General features: G+C 49.2%; 2 protein-coding genes across 2 annotated transcripts in view; one reads left to right on the top strand and one right to left on the bottom strand.

Moving 5' to 3' along the window:
• The first annotated feature begins 629 nt into the window (after positions 1-629).
• On the top strand, positions 630-9564 carry LOC311317210 (uncharacterized protein). The gene is made up of 13 exons (XM_084448254.1): positions 630-713; positions 1568-1596; positions 2181-2232; positions 2340-2472; positions 2711-2855; positions 3716-3836; positions 5093-5180; positions 5526-5631; positions 5882-5987; positions 6461-6536; positions 6665-6722; positions 7732-7840; positions 8182-9564. Coding segments are annotated over exons 1-13 (1086 nt in total). The 5' UTR covers positions 630-712; the 3' UTR covers positions 8244-9564.
• A 3278-nt stretch (positions 9565-12842) lies between these two features.
• Positions 12843-19688, bottom strand: part of scyl2 (SCY1 like pseudokinase 2) — a 29445-nt gene continuing 22599 nt past the window's right edge. The window contains exons 13-18 of the mRNA XM_084447508.1: positions 18487-18605; positions 15672-15772; positions 15161-15254; positions 14892-14969; positions 14351-14470; positions 12843-14236 (exon numbers count right to left, since the gene is read on the bottom strand). Of these exons, the coding sequence (XP_084303634.1) occupies positions 13607-14236; positions 14351-14470; positions 14892-14969; positions 15161-15254; positions 15672-15772; positions 18487-18605 (1142 nt within the window). The 3' untranslated portion in view covers positions 12843-13606. The remainder of the gene's footprint in view (positions 14237-14350; positions 14471-14891; positions 14970-15160; positions 15255-15671; positions 15773-18486; positions 18606-19688) is intronic.

Here is a 19688-nt window from a genome sequence, read left to right as displayed (position 1 = left end):
ATCATTATTGTTATTATTATTATTAAATCACTAATGAAGAGGAGGTTCACCCAGGAACTCATATTACCCAGACACATCACTGTTAGTCCTGTAATCAACCAGTATCGCTCTCAACCTGATGTCTCAACCTGAATAATGTCTAACCTGGTTAAACAAGTTCTGAGAGAAATGTTCTGTATTCTGTCTTCAATTGGAGGTGTTTTTGTCAAAGACAGCAATACAGAATAATTTTAGAAAATTCCAACTCTAAAGTCTATCCCTATTATGGACTTACTTGTTTTCTCTAAATTAGTGTGTCAAATCCAGAAGTCACTAGCTACTCTGATGAGGTGGAATCGGATCACTGACTATTTAAGTGTCTGCCTCAGCAACGTCTACTATGACGTCATAAAAGCAAGGGGAGATGTAAAGTGACGAAACGCCCTCTAGTGGTTCTTATTAATAATATAAAAAATGAAAAATGAATGAATAAAAAAATTTTGGGCTGCATTGAGTTATTATTCACATAGTTTCTGAGACACATTGAGTCACTGTTTATTACTTACATGGAGGTCATTGCGTGTTGAGCTCCTGACCAGTCCGGGTTTCTGGGGGATCTTGTGGGCGGTGACGCGCATAGAAGCCAGAATGGAAAGTGAAAGCGTCGGAGGAGATGAGCTCAAGCTGTTGCTTTTACGCCGGGTGAAATTGCGACTTTGTGGTGCCATTTAAAAGTAAGACGATTCATTTTCCTATAGTTTTGCTCTATATTTTTTCAACAATATCACATTCAAAATACGGATAAGGATTAGCGTAAAGTGAAGTGGGCATAGGGACTTAGATGGGGCTCGTTGCATAGGCTAGATGCCGCGGGCCGAGCAGTTGTTGGCTGTCCGCATTAGCCTTAACCCTTCTCAGTCCTGGAGTCATTAGCCTTAGCCCTTCTCAGTCCTGGAGTCATTAGCCTTAGCCCTTCTCAGTCCTGGAGTCATTAGCCTTAGCCCTTCTCAGTCCTGTCTGCATTAGCCTGAGCCCTTCTCAGTCCTGTCTGCATTAGCCTGAGCCCTTCTCAGTCCTGTCTGCATTAGCCTTAGCCCTTCTCAGTCCTTAGCCCTTCTCAGTCCTGTCTGCATTAGCCTGAGCCCTTCTCAGTCCTTAGCCCTTCTCAGTCCTGTCTGCATTAGCCTGAGCCCTTCTCAGTCCTGTCTGCATTAGCCTGAGCCCTTCTCAGTCCTGTCTGCATTAGCCTTAGCCCTTCTCAGTCCTTAGCCCTTCTCAGTCCTTAGCCCTTCTCAGTCCTTAGCCCTTCTCAGTCCTTAGCCCTTCTCAGTCCTAAGCCCTTCTCAGTCCTGGAGTCATGCTCGCTCATGCCAGACTAGTTGGCACTTGTAAATATGAGCGCCTCTCCTAAATAGCCCGACACCGATTTATTTTGACGGCGAAGTGAACGGAGGGTGAAAGGACTGTAGTCTGGCATGAGCGAGCATGCGACTACAGGACTGAAAAGGGCTACATAGCCTATACTGTCACTGAAAGTTGAAAAATGTGTCGACAATGTTGTTTACACATCTTATCACATAATTTACAGTGTTTGCGTCGCTGTTCAACAACTTATACGTGAGTATACCTGCTCCCGTTGTTCATCCCTTAATAACAGCCTCTCAGCGTCGTCTGCTGTAGTTTGTCTCGATACATTCAGTATTCAAACCATAGTAGGCTACTAGTACTATTACTACTGTTACTACTACTGCTGCTGCTACTATTACTACTGTTACTACTACTGCTGCTGCTACTATTACTACTGTTACTACTACTGCTGCTACTATTACTACTGTTACTACTACTGCTGCTACTATTACTACTGTTACTACTACTGCTGCTACTATTACTACTGTTACTACTGCTGCTGCTACTATTACTACTGTTACTACTACTGCTGCTACTATTACTACTGTTACTACTACTGCTGCTGCTACTAGGCTACTACTATTACTACTACTACTCATAATAATAATAATCATCATAATAATAATAATAGTTAAAGTAACATCATAATAGTAAATTAAAAGTGATTAATTCCAATTTGGCCACAACCTTATAGCCCAACTAGGCTAAATGTAGCATAAACAAACGATCAAATAATATTTGGTCAGGTCACATTAAAAGTATGTCATTTGAAGAAGTGTTGAACTATGTTGAAGGATGAAGGTGAGGAAGAGGAAGAGCAGGCCACACCCCCCCACGCCTCCACAGGTACGTACGGTCCATCCTGGTCCAGAGATAGCATCAGCCCTGTGGACCCAGGTAAATGATTGCAGCCTGCGCCGCGCTCTGAGGTGAAAGGTGATTCTCTCTGACAGCCAGGGGAAGCAGCTATGAATGGCAGCTGAGCGACGGACAGGAGTGGCTGCGCATCGACAACGACCACGTGATGGAAGCACACTACTGCCAGCCTGGCGCCGAGGGGATGACCATCAACACCACCACCACTGGGTCAGTGTGGCCACACGCTCCTCCTCTCCCCTCCTCATCCCCTCATCTTCAAGGGGGTGAGGTGTATTTCACCTCTTGTGTACAGCCTGCTACACTGTATTTAGGCTGCGTATGTTTGCCTGTGTATTTCAGACTGGTCTACATAGACTTCCACTGTGTTTCAGACAGGTCTACATAGACTTCCACTGTGTTTCAGACAGGTCTACATAGTCTTCCACTGTGTTTCTCTGTATTTCAGACAGGTCTACATAGACTTTGACTGTGTGGCGACGCAGGACTCGGCCTCAGGAATCAGGAGGCGGTCCTTCCTGTCTCAGGGCCTGGCGGAGGACGTGGGCTGGTATTACAGAGACAACCGTCTGTGGCGTGAATATGGCTCTCAGGTGAGTGAGGGGAATATGGCTCTCAGGTGAGTGAGGGGAATATGGCTCTCAGGTGAGTGAGGGGAATATGGCTCTCAGGTGAGTGAGGGGAATATGGCTCTCAGGTGAGTGAGGGGAATATGGCTCTCAGGTGAGTGAGGGGAATATGGCTCTCAGGTGAGTGAGGGGAATATGGCTCTCAGGTGAGTGAGGGTGAAGGGTGTAAATCTCTTCTCATCAGTAGGAATGCAGTGGCTGTGACCACTTTGTGTTTTGTCCTTTCTTTATTTGTATCTCCCTCTTTGACCATCTCTCTCTCTCTCTCTCTCTCTCTCTCTCTCTCTCCCCCCAGGCCTCCCTCTCTCTCCCCCCAGGCCTCCAGTAACAGAATATCCTCTCTCTCTCTCTCTCTCTCTCTTTCTCTCTCCTCTCTCTCTCAGGCCTCCAGTAACAGCACCTCCTCTCTCTCTCTCTCAGGCCTCCAGTAACAGCACCTCCTCTCTCCTCTCTCTCAGGCCTCCAGTAACAGCACCTCCTCTCCTCTCTCAGGCCTCCAGTAACAGCACCTCCTCTCTCCTCTCAGGCCTCCAGTAACAGCACCTCCTCTCCTCTCTCAGGCCTCCAGTAACAGCACCTCCTCTCTCCTCTCTCAGGCCTCCAGTAACAGCACCTCCTCTCTCCTCTCTCAGGCCTCCAGTAACAGCACCTCCTCTCTCCTCTCTCTCCCAGGCCTCCAGTAACAGCACCTCCTCTCTCCTCTCTCTCTCAGGCCTCCAGTAACAGCACCTCCTCTCTTCTCTCTCAGGCCTCCAGTAACAGCACCTCCTCTCTCCTCTCTCAGGCCTCCAGTAACAGCACCTCCTCTCTCCTCTCTCTCTCAGGCCTCCAGTAACAGCACCTCCTCGGTGTGCAGTAAGGTTGTGGAGCAGAAGTACAAGCAGAACCCTCAGGGAATCTTCCGCTTCACTGTGGGCAGGTCGGCATACTCTCTGGACTTCTCAGGTGTGTGTGTGTGTGTGTGTGTGTGGGGGGTAGCATACTCCCTGAACTTCTCAGGTGTGTGTGTGTGTGGGGGGGGGAGCATACTCCCTGGACTTCTCAGGTGTGTGTGAGTGTGTGTGTGTGTGGGGGGGAGCATACTCCCTGGACTTCTCAGGTGTGTGTGTGTGTGTGGGGGGGGGGGGAGCATACTCCCTGGACTTCTCAGGTGTGTGTGTGTGGGAGGGGGGGGGAGCATACTCCCTGGACTTCTCAGGTGTGTGTGAGTGTGTGGGGGGGGAGCATACTCCCTGGACTTCTCAGGTGTGTGTGAGTGTGGGGGGGGGGGGGGGGGGAGCATACTCCCTGGACTTCTCAGGTGTGTGTGTGGGGGGGGGGGGGGGGTAGCATACTCCCTGGACTTCTCAGGTGTGTGTGAGTGTGGGGGGGGGGGGGGGTAGCATACTCCCTGGACTTCTCAGGTGTGTGTGTGTGTGTGTGGGGGGTAGCATACTCCCTGAACTTCTCAGGTGTGTGTGTGGGGTGGGGGGGGTAGCATACTCCCTGGACTTCTCAGGTGTGTGTGTGTGGGGGGGGGGGGGGTAGCATACTCCCTGGACTTCTCAGGTGTGTGTGTGGGGGGGGGGGGGGGGGTAGCATACTCCCTGGACTTCTCAGGTGTGTGTGAGTGTGTGTGTGTGTGTGGGGGGGGGGGGGGTAGCATACTCCCTGGACTTCTCAGGTGTGTGTGTGGGGGGGGGGGGGGGGTAGCATACTCCCTGGACTTCTCAGGTGTGTGTGTGTGGGAGGGGGGGGAGCATACTCCCTGGACTTCTCAGGTGTGTGTGAGTGTTGGGGGGGGGGGGGGGGGGAGCATACTCCCTGGACTTCTCAGGTGTGTGTGAGTGTGGGGGGGGGGGGGGGAGCATACTCCCTGGACTTCTCAGGTGTGTGGGGGGGGGTCAGCTGACCGTGACCGACGTCCATCCGTGTGCTTTCTGGATCAATAGAACCGTGTTCCCCCCATCCGTGTGCTTTCTGCATTAATAGAACCGTGTTCCCCCCATCCGCATGCTTTCTGGATCAGTAGAACCGTGTTCCCCCCATCCGAGTGCTTTCTGGATCAGTAGAACCGTGTTACCCCCATCCGCCTGCTTTCTGGATCAGTAGAACCGTGTTCCCCCCATCCGCCTGCTTTCTGGATCAGTAGAACCGTGTTCTCCCCCAGCCTCTAGCCTGCTCAGATGCACAGTTCTGATGGGTTTGTTTGTCCTCCACAGCCATGACACAGACCAACCTGGCCACGCTGGTGCAGAGGAAGGTCCGCAGGCGTCCCAGGTTCCACTCCCTGGTCTCTGCTGACCCAAGGTATTAACACTCCTGGATGGAGCTGGGCTCCTTTTCAGAGCCTTGCCTCTTTTCATAGATTAGATAAAACAGATTTTCATAGATTAGATAGATAGATTTTCATAGATTAGATAAAATAGATTTTCATAGATTAGATAAAATAGACTTTCATAGATTAGATAGACAGACAGGCAGGCAGGCAGACAGGCACTTTATTTATCCCCCCTGGGGTAGGTGTAGTTGGGACCGGGCTGACATCACAGCTTCATTGATCCTGATTGATTTCTGTGATAGGAGAGCTGTTTCAACAAAGTGGCCTCTTCACCAAGTCAACTGACTAAAGTCGTTTGTCTTGTTTCTGTGCAGCACATCTTCATCCAGCCCAACCAGCACCACCTCACTAGCGCCCTCTGCTGGCTGCACCTGGGAGTTCATGGGCGAAGAGGGAATCTGGACAGAATACGAGGCTCATGTGAGTCCGTCTATCCTCTCTGATCATCTGGATCCTACAACCCCTCCATGATGTGAGCCGGTCAAACAGGAGAGAGAAAAGAGAGAGAAAGGAAGGAGAAGACGACTCGTGCGTGGAGAGAGAGAGAGGGGTGGACTGGAGCATGATATGAGCAGAGGTTTCTCTCTAGTAGTACAGTAGGCGTCTGTCATCTCTATAACTGTAATGTGTGTGTGTGTGTGTGTGTGTGTGTGTGTGTGTGTGTGTGTAGCGATGCTCTCTGGACAGTGCTGTGATTGAGAGTCGTTACCAACAGAACCCGCAGGGAAAGCTGCACTTTAAAGCCGGGAGATTCAACTACACTCTGGACTTCTCAGGTACACACACACACACACACACACACACACACACACACACACACACACACACACACACACACACACACACACACACACACACACACACACAGCAAGTGAGACATTCAAGTGGTTAGTGGTTCATCACAGGCATCACATCAACCATCCAACACCCGACAACACTGGAACAACCGAACAACAACTGACTCTGCACAACTGTATACTTGAATGTTATTGAATTGCACTGCCTCTATCATGGACACACTAAGCCATCCATGACTGGATGAGATAAGTAGATGAGGATGATGCTGATAGTCTGATAGAGGACAGATATGATAGTAAATTGCCAGTTTGGGGACCTTTCAATGTGTATCTGAGTACCTGGACTGGAATGAGGAACTGATTAGTACTGTAAGGACAGGGATTCAAATGTACCTGTACATGTTACACATGGCAAATACACGTTCTATTCTGTTCTCTGAGCTGTTCTGTAGTGATGGCCCAGACCAACGAGGCCATCGGGACCCGGAGGGCCGTCAGGAGGTCTCAGGGAGGCCAGCAGAGCAGCAGGTCTGGACATCAAATCACATATCGCCTGGTCTTTTATAGCTCACTTAAGACTAACAGCATAAAATAGCGTTTTGAAAAAGGTGTAAATATCCATGTAATAACAGGAGACGTGTGGTTGTGGGTTCCAGATCTCAGCCACGATGGCAGTTTAACGATGTGAACGGGACGTGGAGCGATTACACCAAGGTGAGCTGGTTCAACATGACCTCACAGGAGGTGAGCTGGTTCAACATGACCTCACAGGAGGTGAGCTGGTTCAACATGACCTCACAGGAGGTGAGATGGTTCAACATGACCTCACAGGAGGTGAGCTGGTTCAACATGACCTCACAGGAGGTGAGCTGGTTCAACATGACCTCACAGGAGGTGAGCTGGTTCAACATGACCTCACAGGAGGTGAGATGGTTCAACATGACCTCACAGGAGGTGAGCTGGTTCAACATGACCTCACAGGAGGTGAGCTGGTTCAACATGACCTCACAGGAGGTGAGCTGGTTCAACATGACCTCACAGGAGGTGAGCTGGTTCAACATGACCTCACAGGAGGTGAGCTGGTTCAACATGACCTCACAGGAGGTGAGCTGGTTCAACATGACCTCACAGGAGGTGAGCTGGTTCAACACGACCTCACAGGGGAGTCAAGCTGGTTCAACGACCTCACAGCGGAGTCAAGCTGGGCTCGGGAACGACAGCCCTGCCGAGGGGCTAGTTTACACCATCCCTCTCATCCCTGGAGGAAGATTTGACATGTTGAATCTTGAAAACGACATTTTTTGAACTTTCCATGTTCGAAGTAGGCAGCTAATAAACCATCAGATTTAATTCTAAAACTGCTTAAAGGTGTTCAGTTCGATTTTATTCAGCCACTAGATGGGGCAGTGGTGCAGCGTATCAGATATAAACAAGTGGGCGTTTTCACTCCATACGGTGCCGTTCAGGGGGTGGGGCTCAGCGCCGGGCCGCCTTCACTCATAATAAAAAATAATTAAGAATAAGAAATTCTGCATTTGCTCCACAGGCACGACACCGTTGGCTATATTTTCTGTACAGATAGTTATGACTCCCCTGGACCTAGTTATTGCATATATTGGATTTTTTTTTTTTTACAAAAAGTGCAGTAAATCGAACAGAGCACCAAAGACCACATTGGTTGTGTTGTGTGAACACGGCTTCTCAGCCTGTCTGTCTCCTGTAGAGAGGCTGCAGTGTATCCAGTCAGGCCGTGGAGGTGCAGTACCAGCTCAATCCACACGGGGCCATGGCCTTCACCACCAGGACCTTCAGCTATCAGCTGGACTTCTCAGGTGAGCTTGGCCAAGACACTCATGTGACAGAAGACAGAACTGATGTTCCATACGTGTTCTGAGGTTCCATATGTGTTCTGAGGTCCAATATGTGTTCTGAGGTTCCATGCGTGTTCTGAGGTTCCATGCGTGTTCTGAGGTTCCATGCGTGTTCTGAGGTTCCATACGTGTTCTGAGGTTCCATACGTGTTCCGAGGTTCCATACGTGTTCTGAGGTTCCATGCGTGTTCTGAGGTTCCATACTTGTTCTGAGGTTCCATGTGTGTTCTGAGGTTCCATACGTGTATACTCTCAAAGACTGGAGGTTGACAGTAGTGGTTCTGATCTCTCCTCCCTCACAGCCATGACACAGACAAACCTGTCCACGCTCACCACGAGAGCAGTCCGACGCCTCGACCAATGACTGCCTGCGATACTGCCGCCCGCCCAAGGTCTTGACCAATGACTGCCTCCCGTCATCAGAAAAAACAATCAACTCCTGACTTGCCTGACGTATCAGCAGTTACCTTAGAGTTGAGATGGTTCTGTGATGGGACACCTGACGAGCCATGGGCCTTCTTCTGATGTCACTGGATAGGTGACATGACTGAATGAGTGGACATTTTTTACGAGTAAAGATGTGCCTCAACCATATGTATACAGTATGAAAATGAGACATCAAAACGTTTACAAGTTTTATCGTGGCTTGACAGTATCTATCTTTGTGAATAATGTATCATAATGTATCAAAGACCTTTAAAGCATTTTCAATCCTGTTGTCATTGTCAGGGCTTAAAGGACAATGCTTGTTTTTGACAACCTGGACCTTATTTACGACATATTATAAGACGTTTGACTCACCGAGATCACTTTAGTGTAGTTCGGAGGCCGGTAGAAGAAATGTAAAATCCAGCGCGAGCCAGTATATCCATGTAATGGCGGTGGTCGGGGCAACGAGAATGCAGCTTCTAAAAATCTATTTTCTGCCGCGAAACGGTTGTTTTCATCAATCTGTCTTGATGAATCGCTAGTTGTGCTTACATAGAGAGCATAGGCCTGTTGTGGTATTTCACATGCCTCTGTAATATGATCTTTAGAAACGTCGTTAGACACGAAAAAGCTTCCTCACTTGCTCCAGCACGCATGCGCACAGCGTGCTGGAGCAACGATTGCGCGCTGTGCGCATTAGTGCTGGAGCAAGTGAGGAAGTTATTTCGTTTCGAAAGACGTTTCTAAAGATCATGGCATGTGAAAACCACAACAGTTATGCTCTATGTAAGCACAACTAGCGATTCATCAAGACAGATTGATGAAAACAACCGTTTCGCGGCAGAAAATAGATTTTTAGAAGCTGCATTCTCGTTGCCCCGACCACCGCCATTACATGGATATACTGGCTCGTGCTGGATTTTAAATTTCTTCTACATGCCTCCGAACTACACCAAAGTGATCTCGGTGAGTCAAACGTCTTATAATATGTCGTAAATAAGGTCCAGGTTGTCAAAAACGAGCATTGTCCTTTAAAGCAGGAAAAAATCATGTGCCTGATTTTTTTTTTTAGAGAGCGGGGGTCGGGGCGGTGTAAAGCAATTGTAGCCTATATCAATATATCTTATTATTTCAGCTGCCACCCCTAGACTGGCAGTGGACGCTTAAGCAAATGTAGGCTATAGTTTTTAAGTTTCAGGTTGGAGTAACCTAGACAATGTGATATCTCTATACAAGAGGAACTAAAAGATGCTATTAAGATGGAAAAAGTGGCATTGGTGCCATCACAATTCAATTAAAATGTAGTCTACTTCTCTTTGTTCCTAGGAACAGGAGGCTAGTCTAATAAATCATAATTAAAGATTTTTTTTTAAATGAGTGTTTTTACTTGGTTCTCCGCATCACCCACAGCCTACACGAAACTGCAGGTAGGCTAAATGCAAGACAGCGCATTGTCTACGACTGTAAATGCACAAGTCGTAAAGGCTCAAGCAGCTGTCATTCTGCAATTTTTCATATGATATCGGGGAAAGCCAAAACGGGTTTGTTGGTTGTAAAAAGTGTTCTTAAGAAGCTCTCACTGTTCGTGCCCTGCAGATTATTTTTTAATTCGCACACTGAAGTTCGATATAGAATCTTAACGTCCATATGCCTTTTTCCAAGTGAATTGATCGGTCAGCGGGCAGTGCTTCATACGTTTTGATCCTTAATCTGGAACTTAACCTGCCCCGGTGCAGCATAAATTACCGTGTCGATATAGCACGGTGAAAAGTGAACCACCTTCGTGTTACGAATAAACCAGCCTTGAACCTGAAGTTATCGCACTAACCCCGTAATCCTGTTTCATAGTACAGGGCCCTGGCATCCATCCTCCTCCTGAGCTAGCTGCTAGCCAACGTCAGAGATTTTATGTAGAGAATATTTGCTAATGTCAACTCGGAGCTTCCTCGAGTGTCACGCGTTGTCTAACCTGACTGAATGAGACTACGAAAACATGTTTAAGGCCCGCCCTACTCAGCCTGATTGGCTAGAACTCCTTCGTTACCTTGAGTAATGCGATTATACCATTGGTAGTTGGAACTATCCCTTCGCTTTGCTTTAAAACGACGATAAAAAAAATCCTGCGCCGGAATTCCGGCACCGTGCCGGAGAACTTTAAGCCCTGACATTGTACTGCTGTTTTTCCACTGTACTTTTCTTCCAGGTGATTTATATGAGCCTGCTTCATTCTGTTCTCTGAATAAAGGTTATTTTACACCGTGAACCAACAGTCGTCCTACCTGCCTTGAGATTACAGAAGAGCCATGACTTTTTTTCAGAGTGAGGTAACATGGAGAACAACGAACTAGAACATTAGGTTCTCCTAGAACATTAGGTTCCCTTCCCAGCATACAACAACCCACAAACATCAAGTAGAATATTAGATTGTGTATTTTCATATATTTACAACTGTCATTGGACCAGCTCAGAAAACACCACCTGAACACGATACAAAGTAGAGGAGACCCAGAACACGTAGAACAGCCGTATACAAAGAATCACAACTCTGGTACAAGAATAGGCTCTAGTTTAGTCCTGGACCGACCACGCTGCCAGGACCTAGTTTAGTCCTGGACCGACCACGCTGCCAGGACCGGACATCTCACCAGTCACGGCAACACCACAGCCTCCGCGCACAAGATGGCTGACAGACAGGTTTCATCCAGGTAGAAACACCTCTTGAGTTTCTTGTGTCCAGCAGGGAGAGGTTTAGAATCCACAATCTGATGAAGCTGATGACATCACCATGCAGTGTTGGTGACATCGCACGCAGGCCAGGAGCAGTGTTATGTGCAGTTAGAAAAACAAACATCTAATAAAAGACGTTGATACTCATTAGCATGTTGTTGACATTCATAAGCACGTTGTTGATATTTATAAGCAGGTTCTTGATATTTATAAGCATGTTGTTTATGAATAAAGGTTACTTGACTGCAAACAGCATTCAGTGAGGAGGAACTGGTGCATGTAAAAGGTGAATGAAGCCAAAACAGCTGAAACACGAATGATACAAATCCACCACAGACAAAACATCTTCAGCAGAATTCTCACCAGCACACCTGGCAATTCAGAGCAATCCTCTTTAGACTACTAGGACACACCCCAAATCACCTGACCCCACCTCAAATCACCTAACCACACCCCAAATCACCTGACCCCACCCCCACCATTGATTATTGCACAGCACTCCTCTAAGGCCCCGTCGTTCAGAATGACCAGAGCACAAAGACCCCTGGTCCCCTTTAAACACACCCTCCCTTCCTGGTCTGATCTGACCGGAGCTGACGGGTGAAAGCTGTGTGGAGGAGCAGAGGACAACACCTATCCAGTCCCGTTAGATCAGACATGACCCCGGAGACAGGAAGACCTATCCAGTCCCGTTAGATCAGACATGACCCCGGAGACAGGAAGACCTATCCAGTCCCGTTAGATCAGACATGACCCCGGAGACAGGAAGACCTATCCAGTCCCGTTAGATCAGACATGACCCCGGAGACAGGAAGACCTATCCAGTCCCGTTAGATCAGACATGACTCCGGAGACAGGCAGAAGAGTGGACTTTTCCAGTATTCATTCAGTGCTGAAGGCCCTCCATTTTTAAATAGCTACAGTATTTATATTACCAAAACCACATGTCTGCTTTCAGCAAATAACAAAAGTGCTAGATAATATAAATAAAAACACATATCTTCATGTCATAGAATATGTCGGACGATCATTAACACCTTAAAATGCATCGCTTGTTTCAACAGAGCAAATCAGGTTTGATGTGCGGAATAAAAATCAAGGTTGGTCGTTGAGTTATTAGACGTGTGTATGAGTAGAATCACTGGGTTGGATTCACCGGAGCTAAAAGTCCACCTCTTCATGCAGGGGCAGTTAGAGGAGGCTCACACAGCGAGGTGGACAGGCTGCTGTGACTGAGAACATGCGCCCACCGCCTGAGGTGTGGACACCATCTCGCGCTTCACAATCCCAAATCATTTTAAATGAACATTAATTAATTCACTCTTCCTTCAACAGGCAGGCACGCACACACACACACAATTAACATGTGAACAAAGCACGCAGTTAATAATGACAAGCCAGACACGTGTTCTATTAAACCCTCCCTTCGAAAAGCATCAGGTCGCTCGGACAACAGACTGAGAGGTACTAAGAGCAGACAGCCTCCAGACAGGGGCTCCTGGTAGGAGCCAGACCCAGACAGGGGCTCCTGGTAGGAGCCAGACCCAGACAGGGGCTCCTGGTAGGAGCCAGACCCAGACAGGGGCTCCTGGTAGGAGCCAGACCCAGACCCAGACAGGGGCTCCTGGTAGGAGCCAGACCCAGACAGGGGCTCCTGGTAGGAGCCAGACCCAGACAGGGGCTCCTGGTAGGAGCCAGACCCAGACAGGGGCTCCTGGTAGGAGCCAGACCCAGACAGGGGCTCCTGGTAGGAGCCAGACCCAGACCCAGACAGGGGCTCCTGGTAGGAGCCAGACCCAGACCCAGACAGGGGCTCCTGGTAGGAGCCAGACCCAGACAGGGGCTCCTGGTAGGAGCCAGACCCAGACAGGGGCTCCTGGTAGGAGCCAGACCCAGACAGGGGCTCCTGGTAGGAGCCAGACCCAGACCCAGACAGGGGCTCCTGGTAGGAGCCAGACCCAGCCTCATCTGAACACTGCGCTCTTTTACCCAGCTTCTCTCAGACCCACACATTACAAACACCAGAAGAAGAACATTTCTCCCTACCACCATTGAGAGTGGAACGTTTATCAACGCTGGGGCTGACTCTATTTGAGTTCAGTTAATCGAGGAATTGAAGTGAAATTTCCATTCAATAGTTTTTGAATTTGAAAGTTCTAAATTCAGTCACTACTGACTTCCTGAATGAACTGAACTCGGCAGGAACATCCCCAGCGCAGCTAGCAGCCTGCGGCCTCGGCGTCTCCAGTGAGAACCAGTGAGAACCAGTATGAACCAGTATGAACCCCCAGCATTATGAAGTGTACACAACAACAGAGTGTCTCTCTCAGGTCAGAAAGTCAGAGTCTGGGCGAGGGCGAAGTGCCCGCATGTGCAGTCAGTGCCTTGGAAAGCTGTGGAATGAAACTGCAACGCAAAACCAGTCAGGGGTTAATGACACAGCCAGCGAGGTCACAGACGTCGCCCGCCGCCTCGTCTTCACATTGGATCGGAGAGTGCCTCCTTCGTCGTTGGTGTACCCGTGGTCTTAAAATGCAGTTTGGATCCAATTTAACGATTCTTCTTCTTCTTCTAGCCAAATAAGTCTTTGAGATCGTTGTTGACGGAGGCGCTGTGTTTCAGGAGGCCCTGGCTCGCCGCTGGGGCGGCCGCGGGCTGGGAGAAGTTCTGCGGGCTGAAAAAAGGGTTGGCCTGCATGCCGAAGTTGCTGGGCACCCCTCCCATGCCTAATGGCGCGCCCTGGAGCGGGGCAGTCTGAGCAGGCTGGGCCGTACCATACTGATTCAACCAGGGGGTGGTGGTCCCAGCTGTGGGCTTAGGCGCCATTTGGTTCAGGCTGACTTTGGGTTTGTTGGGGGTGAAGAGGGAGTCCAGGGCGGACATGTCGGGGGTCCGGCCGGCCTGCGTCTGGCACGGGGGGCCCTGGCTCTGGGTCAGGGAGCCAAAGTTCGGGGTGCTGGTGGTGGTGGCCATGCCCCCGTAGAGGCTGGCTCCGGGGGGCCTCATCCCCATCCCCAGGGCCCCCGCCTGGAAGCCCATGGCTTGGTTGAAGCCGTTGCCGATGGTGCCTCCCATGGGGGCGGGGGAGGGGAAGGCGGCCATGGTGCTGCCCTGGACGGGGGGCGGCCGAGTGCCGGTGGTCAGGGACAGGCTGCCCAGGGACGACATGCTGGTCAGCAGGCTGCTAGTCAGGTCCTTGGCCTGGCAAACACAAGGATCCATTAACAAACTGGAGGTGTGTGAGAGAGAGAGAGTTTGCCTGTGTGTGTGTGTGTGTGTGTGTGTGTGTGTGTGGTGTGTGTGTGTGCGTGTCACCTGTGCGGTTGGCGTGGCTGGTTTGATGCTCTGAGGGGCTAGGGGTTGCTGGCTCCTTAGCTTGGCTGCCTGCTCCTGCTCCTTGGCCAGTCTCTGCTTCTCCTCCAGGGTTAGGGACATCTAGCGAGAGAGAGAGAGGGAGAGGGAGAGATAAAGTTAGGGTTAGAGACGAGTCTGTAGTGTTGACCTACTCTGTGGGTAAGGGTAACAGGGTTGACCTACTCTGTTAGGGTTGACCTACTCTGTTAGGGTTAGGATAACAGGGTACTCTGTTAGGGTAACAGGGTTGACCTACTCTGTTAGGGTAACAGGGTTGACCTACTCTGTTAGGGTTAGGTTAACAGGGTTGACCTACTCTGTTAGGGTAACAGGGTTGACCTACTCTGTTAGGGTAACAGTGTTGACCTACTCTGTTAGGGTTAGGTTAACAGGGTTGACCTACTCTGTTAGGGTTCGGTTAACAGGGTTGACCTACTCTGTTAGGGTTAGGTTAACAGGGTTGACCTACTCTGTTAGGGTTAGGTTAACAGGGTTGACCTACTCTGTTGGGCTGTGCGGGGGGTGCTGCTCCATTCTCTTTACCGTTCACCCCTGCCCCGCTGCCAAAGATGTCATCGATCTGTAGACAGACAGCACAGCGTCAACACTGTACATATTACACTAATAATAGCACACACACATACAGACATTAGTAATAACACACATACAGACATTAGTAATAACACACATACAGACATTAGTAATAACACACATACAGACATTCAAGGGTCAATACTTGCTCCCCTCGTCATTATGGGAACAACCTCTCACCTGGTTGGCAGGGCTCGGGGTGCTCTTGCTCTCGTCTGATTGGTTCCCCTGGTTGGAGATGTTTGATTGGTTCCCCTGGTTGATGTTCAGGCTCCTGAGGGTGCAGAGTCAGAATCAGTGAAACGTACGGAGTGATGAGGTGCCGGCCGACGAAAACAAACATGAAACGGAGGCGCAGGAAAGGGAGGCGCTCAGTCTGACGCAGCATGTTTAATAAGACACCAGCGCCCGTGTTTCCTACTGAAACCCTGTTTCTATGTCTCATTACATGTTTAGTATCAGAGCTACGAGTGTGCAGTGACCCTCATTAGTTTCATGTTTGTTTTCGTTGGCCGTTTGTTTGTTTTCATTGTGTGTGTGCATTTGTGTGTGTGCGTGTGTGTGTGTGCGTGTGTGTGTGTGCATGTGTGTGTGCGTGTGTGTGTGTGCGCGCACGTGTGTGTGTGTGCGTGTGTGTGTGCGCGTGTGTGTGCATGTGTGTGTGTGTGCGTGTGTGTGTGTGCGTGCGTACCTCTGCTGCTCCTGCATGGCGTGAAGCTGCTCCAGCTTGGTCTTGTGATCCGCCTCCATCCTGCTCAGCATGTCTCTGATCACCACCATGAACGAGTTAAACTACAGACAGAGAGACCACCATGAACGAGTTAAACTACAGAGAGAGAGACCATCATGAACCAGTTAAACTACAGAGAGAGAGACCATCATGAACCAGTTAAACTACAGACAGAGAGACCACCATGAACGAGTTAAACTACAGAGAGAGAGACCATCATGAACCAGTTAAACTACAGACAGAGAGAGACCACCATGAACCAGTTAAACTACAGAGAGAGAGACCACCATGAACCAGTTAAACTACAGACAGAGAGAGACCACCATGAACCAGTTAAACTACAGACAGACAGACCACCATGAACCAGTTAAACTACAGACAGAGAGACCACCATGAACGAGTTAAACTACAGAGAGAGAGACCATCATGAACCAGTTAAACTACAGAGAGAGAGACCATCATGAACCAGTTAAACCACAGAGAGAGAGACCAACATGAATGAGTTAAACTACAGAGAGAGAGACCACCATGAACCAGTTAAACTACAGACAGAGAGAGACCACCATGAACCAGTTAAACTACAGACAGAGAGACCACCATGAACCAGTTAAACTACAGACAGAGAGACCATCATGAACCAGTTAAACTACAGACAGAGAGACCATCATGAACCAGTTAAACTACAGACAGAGAGACCATCATGAACCAGTTAAACTACAGACAGAGAGACCATCATGAACGAGTTAAACTACAGAGAGAGAGACCACCATGAACCAGTTAAACTACAGACAGAGAGACCACCATGAACCAGTTAAACTACAGAGAGAGAGACCACCATGAACCAGTTAAACTACAGAGAGAGAGACCATCATGAACCAGTTAAACCACAGACAGAGAGACCAACATGAATGAGTTAAACCACAGAGAGAGAGACCACCATGAACGAGTTAAACTACAGAGAGAGAGACCACCATGAACGAGTTAAACCACAGAGAGAGACCATCATGAACCAGTTAAACTACAGACAGAGAGACCATCATGAACCAGTTAAACTACAGAGAGAGAGACCATCATGAACGAGTTAAACCACAGAGAGAGAGACCATCATGAACGAGTTAAACTACAGACAGAGAGACCACCATGAACCAGTTAAACTACAGACAGAGAAACCACCATGAACGAGTTAAACTACAGACAGAGAGACCATCATGAACCAGTTAAACTACAGACAGAGAAACCACCATGAACGAGTTAAACTACAGACAGAGAGACCACCATGAACCAGTTAAACTACAGAGAGAGAGACCACCATGAACCAGTTAAACTACAGAGAGAGAGACCACCATGAACCAGTTAAACTACAGAGAGAGAGACCATCATGAACGAGTTAAACTACAGACAGAGAGACCATCATGAACGAGTTAAACTACAGACAGAGAGACCACCATGAACCAGTTAAACTACAGACAGAGAGACCACCATGAACCAGTTAAACTACAGAGAGAGAGACCATCATGAACCAGTTAAACTACAGACAGAGAGACCACCATGAACCAGTTAAACTACAGACAGAGAGACCACCATGAACGAGTTAAACTACAGAGAGAGAGACCACCATGAACCAGTTAAACTACAGACAGAGAGACCAACATGAATGAGTTAAACCACAGAGAGAGACCACCATGAACGAGTTAAACTACAGACAGAGAGACCACCATGAACTAGTTAAACTACAGACAGAGAGACCACCATGAACGAGTTAAACTACAGACAGAGAGACCATCATGAACGAGTTAAACCACAGAGAGAGACCATCATGAACGAGTTAAACTACAGACAGAGAGACCACCATGAACCAGTTAAACTACAGAGAGAGACCACCATGAACCAGTTAAACTACAGAGAGAGAGACCATCATGAACCAGTTAAACTACAGAGAGAGACCACCATGAACCAGTTAAACTACAGAGAGAGAGACCATCATGAACCAGTTAAACTACAGAGAGAGAGAGACCATCATGAACGAGTTAAACTACAGACAGAGAGACCATCATGAACCAGTTAAACTACAGACAGAGAGACCACCATGAACCAGTTAAACTACAGACAGAGAGACCACCATGAACCAGTTAAACTACAGAGAGAGAGAGACCACCATGAACCAGTTAAACTACAGACAGAGAGACCACCATGAACCAGTTAAACTACAGACAGAGAGACCACCATGAACGAGTTAAACTACAGAGAGAGAGACCACCATGAACCAGTTAAACTACAGACAGAGAGACCAACATGAATGAGTTAAACTACAGAGAGAGACCACCATGAACGAGTTAAACTACAGACAGAGAGACCACCATGAACGAGTTAAACTACAGACAGAGAGACCACCATGAACGAGTTAAACTACAGACAGAGACCACCATGAACAAGTTAAACTACAGAGAGAGAGACCATCATGAACCAGTTAAACTACAGAGGGAGAGACCACCATGAACCAGTTAAACTACAGACAGAGAGACCACCATGAACGAGTTAAACTACAGAGAGAGAGACCACCATGAACCAGTTAAACTACAGTGTGTGATGGTGTGTGTGAAGTGTGTGTGTGTGATGGTGTGTGAGGTGTGTGAGGTGTGTGAGGTGTGTGTGATGGTGTGTGTGTGAGGTGTGTGAGGTGTGTGAGGTGTGTGAGGTGTGCGAGGTGTGTGAGGTGTGTGAGGTGTGTGTGAGGTGTGCGAGGTGTGTGTGAGGTGTGTGAGGTGTGTGAGGTTACCTGACTGAGGTTGAGGTTGTTGTCTATACTGAGGGACACCAGGTGAGGCAGACTCTTGGCAGCCAGGTGCTCTTTAGGGATGCCCAGCTTCTTATGGGTGAATGTGCACTTGTAGATCCCTGGAGACACAAATCAGCCAATCATTAAAACCTCTTCACTTCCAAAAACATGGTTCCGCTCTTCAGCACGTATGATGCTCCCATGACAGGTCTACACTCATCACAGCTCGGCTGCTCCGGCCTCGGCAGTACGCTCCCCCCGACCCTGCCTCTGACCTTTGACCCTGTCCCTGCCTCTGACCCCTGTCTCTGACCCTGTCTCTGACCCCTGTCTCTGACCCCTGTCTCTGACCCCTGTCTCTGACCCCTGTCTCTGACCCTCTCCCTGCCTCTGACCCCTGTCTCTGACCCCTGTCTCTGACCCCTGTCTCTGACCCTGTCTCTGCCTCTGACCCCTGTCTCTGCCTCTGACCCCTGTCTCTGACCCCTGTCTCTGACCCTCTCCCTGCCTCTGACCCCTGTCTCTGACCCTGTCTCTGCCTCTGACCCCTGTCTCTGACCCTCTCCCTGCCTCTGACCCCTGTCTCTGACCCTGTCTCTGCCTCTGACCCCTGTCTCTGACCCCTGTCTCTGACCCTCTCCCTGCCTCTGACCCCTGTCTCTGACCATCTCCCTGCCTCTGAACCTGTCTCTGACCCTCTCCCTGCCTCTGACCCCTGTCTCTGACCCCTGTCTCTGACTCTGTCCCTGTCTCTGACCCTGCCTTTGAGTCTGTCTCTGAACCTGTCCCTGTCTGTCTCTGATCCTGTCTCTGTCTCTGATCCTGTCTCTGTCTCTGATCCTGTCTCTGATCCCGTCTCTGATCCCGTCTCTGATCCCGTCTCTGATCCCGTCTCTGATCCCGTCTCTGATCCCGTCTCTGATCCCGTCTCTGATCCTGTCTCTGATCCTGGCCCTGTCTCTGATCCTGTCTCTGTCTCTGATCCTGGCCCTGTCTCTGATCCTGTCTCTGTCTCTGATCCTGTCTCTGATCCTGTCTCTGTCTCTGATCCTGTCTCTGTCTCTGATCCTGTCTCTGATCCTGTCTCTGATCCTGTCTCTGATCCTGTCTCTGATCCTGGCCCTGTCTCTGATCCTGGCCCTGTCTCTGATCCTGTCTCTGTCTCTGATCCTGGCCCTGTCTCTGATCCTGGCCCTGTCTCT

The sequence above is a fragment of the Borostomias antarcticus genome (assembly GCF_949987555.1).
Source record: "Borostomias antarcticus genome assembly, chromosome: 13".
Taxonomy (NCBI): domain Eukaryota; kingdom Metazoa; phylum Chordata; class Actinopteri; order Stomiiformes; family Stomiidae; genus Borostomias; species Borostomias antarcticus.
Note: the sequence above shows the minus strand (reverse complement) of the source record. Positions and strands in the feature narration are given on the sequence as shown.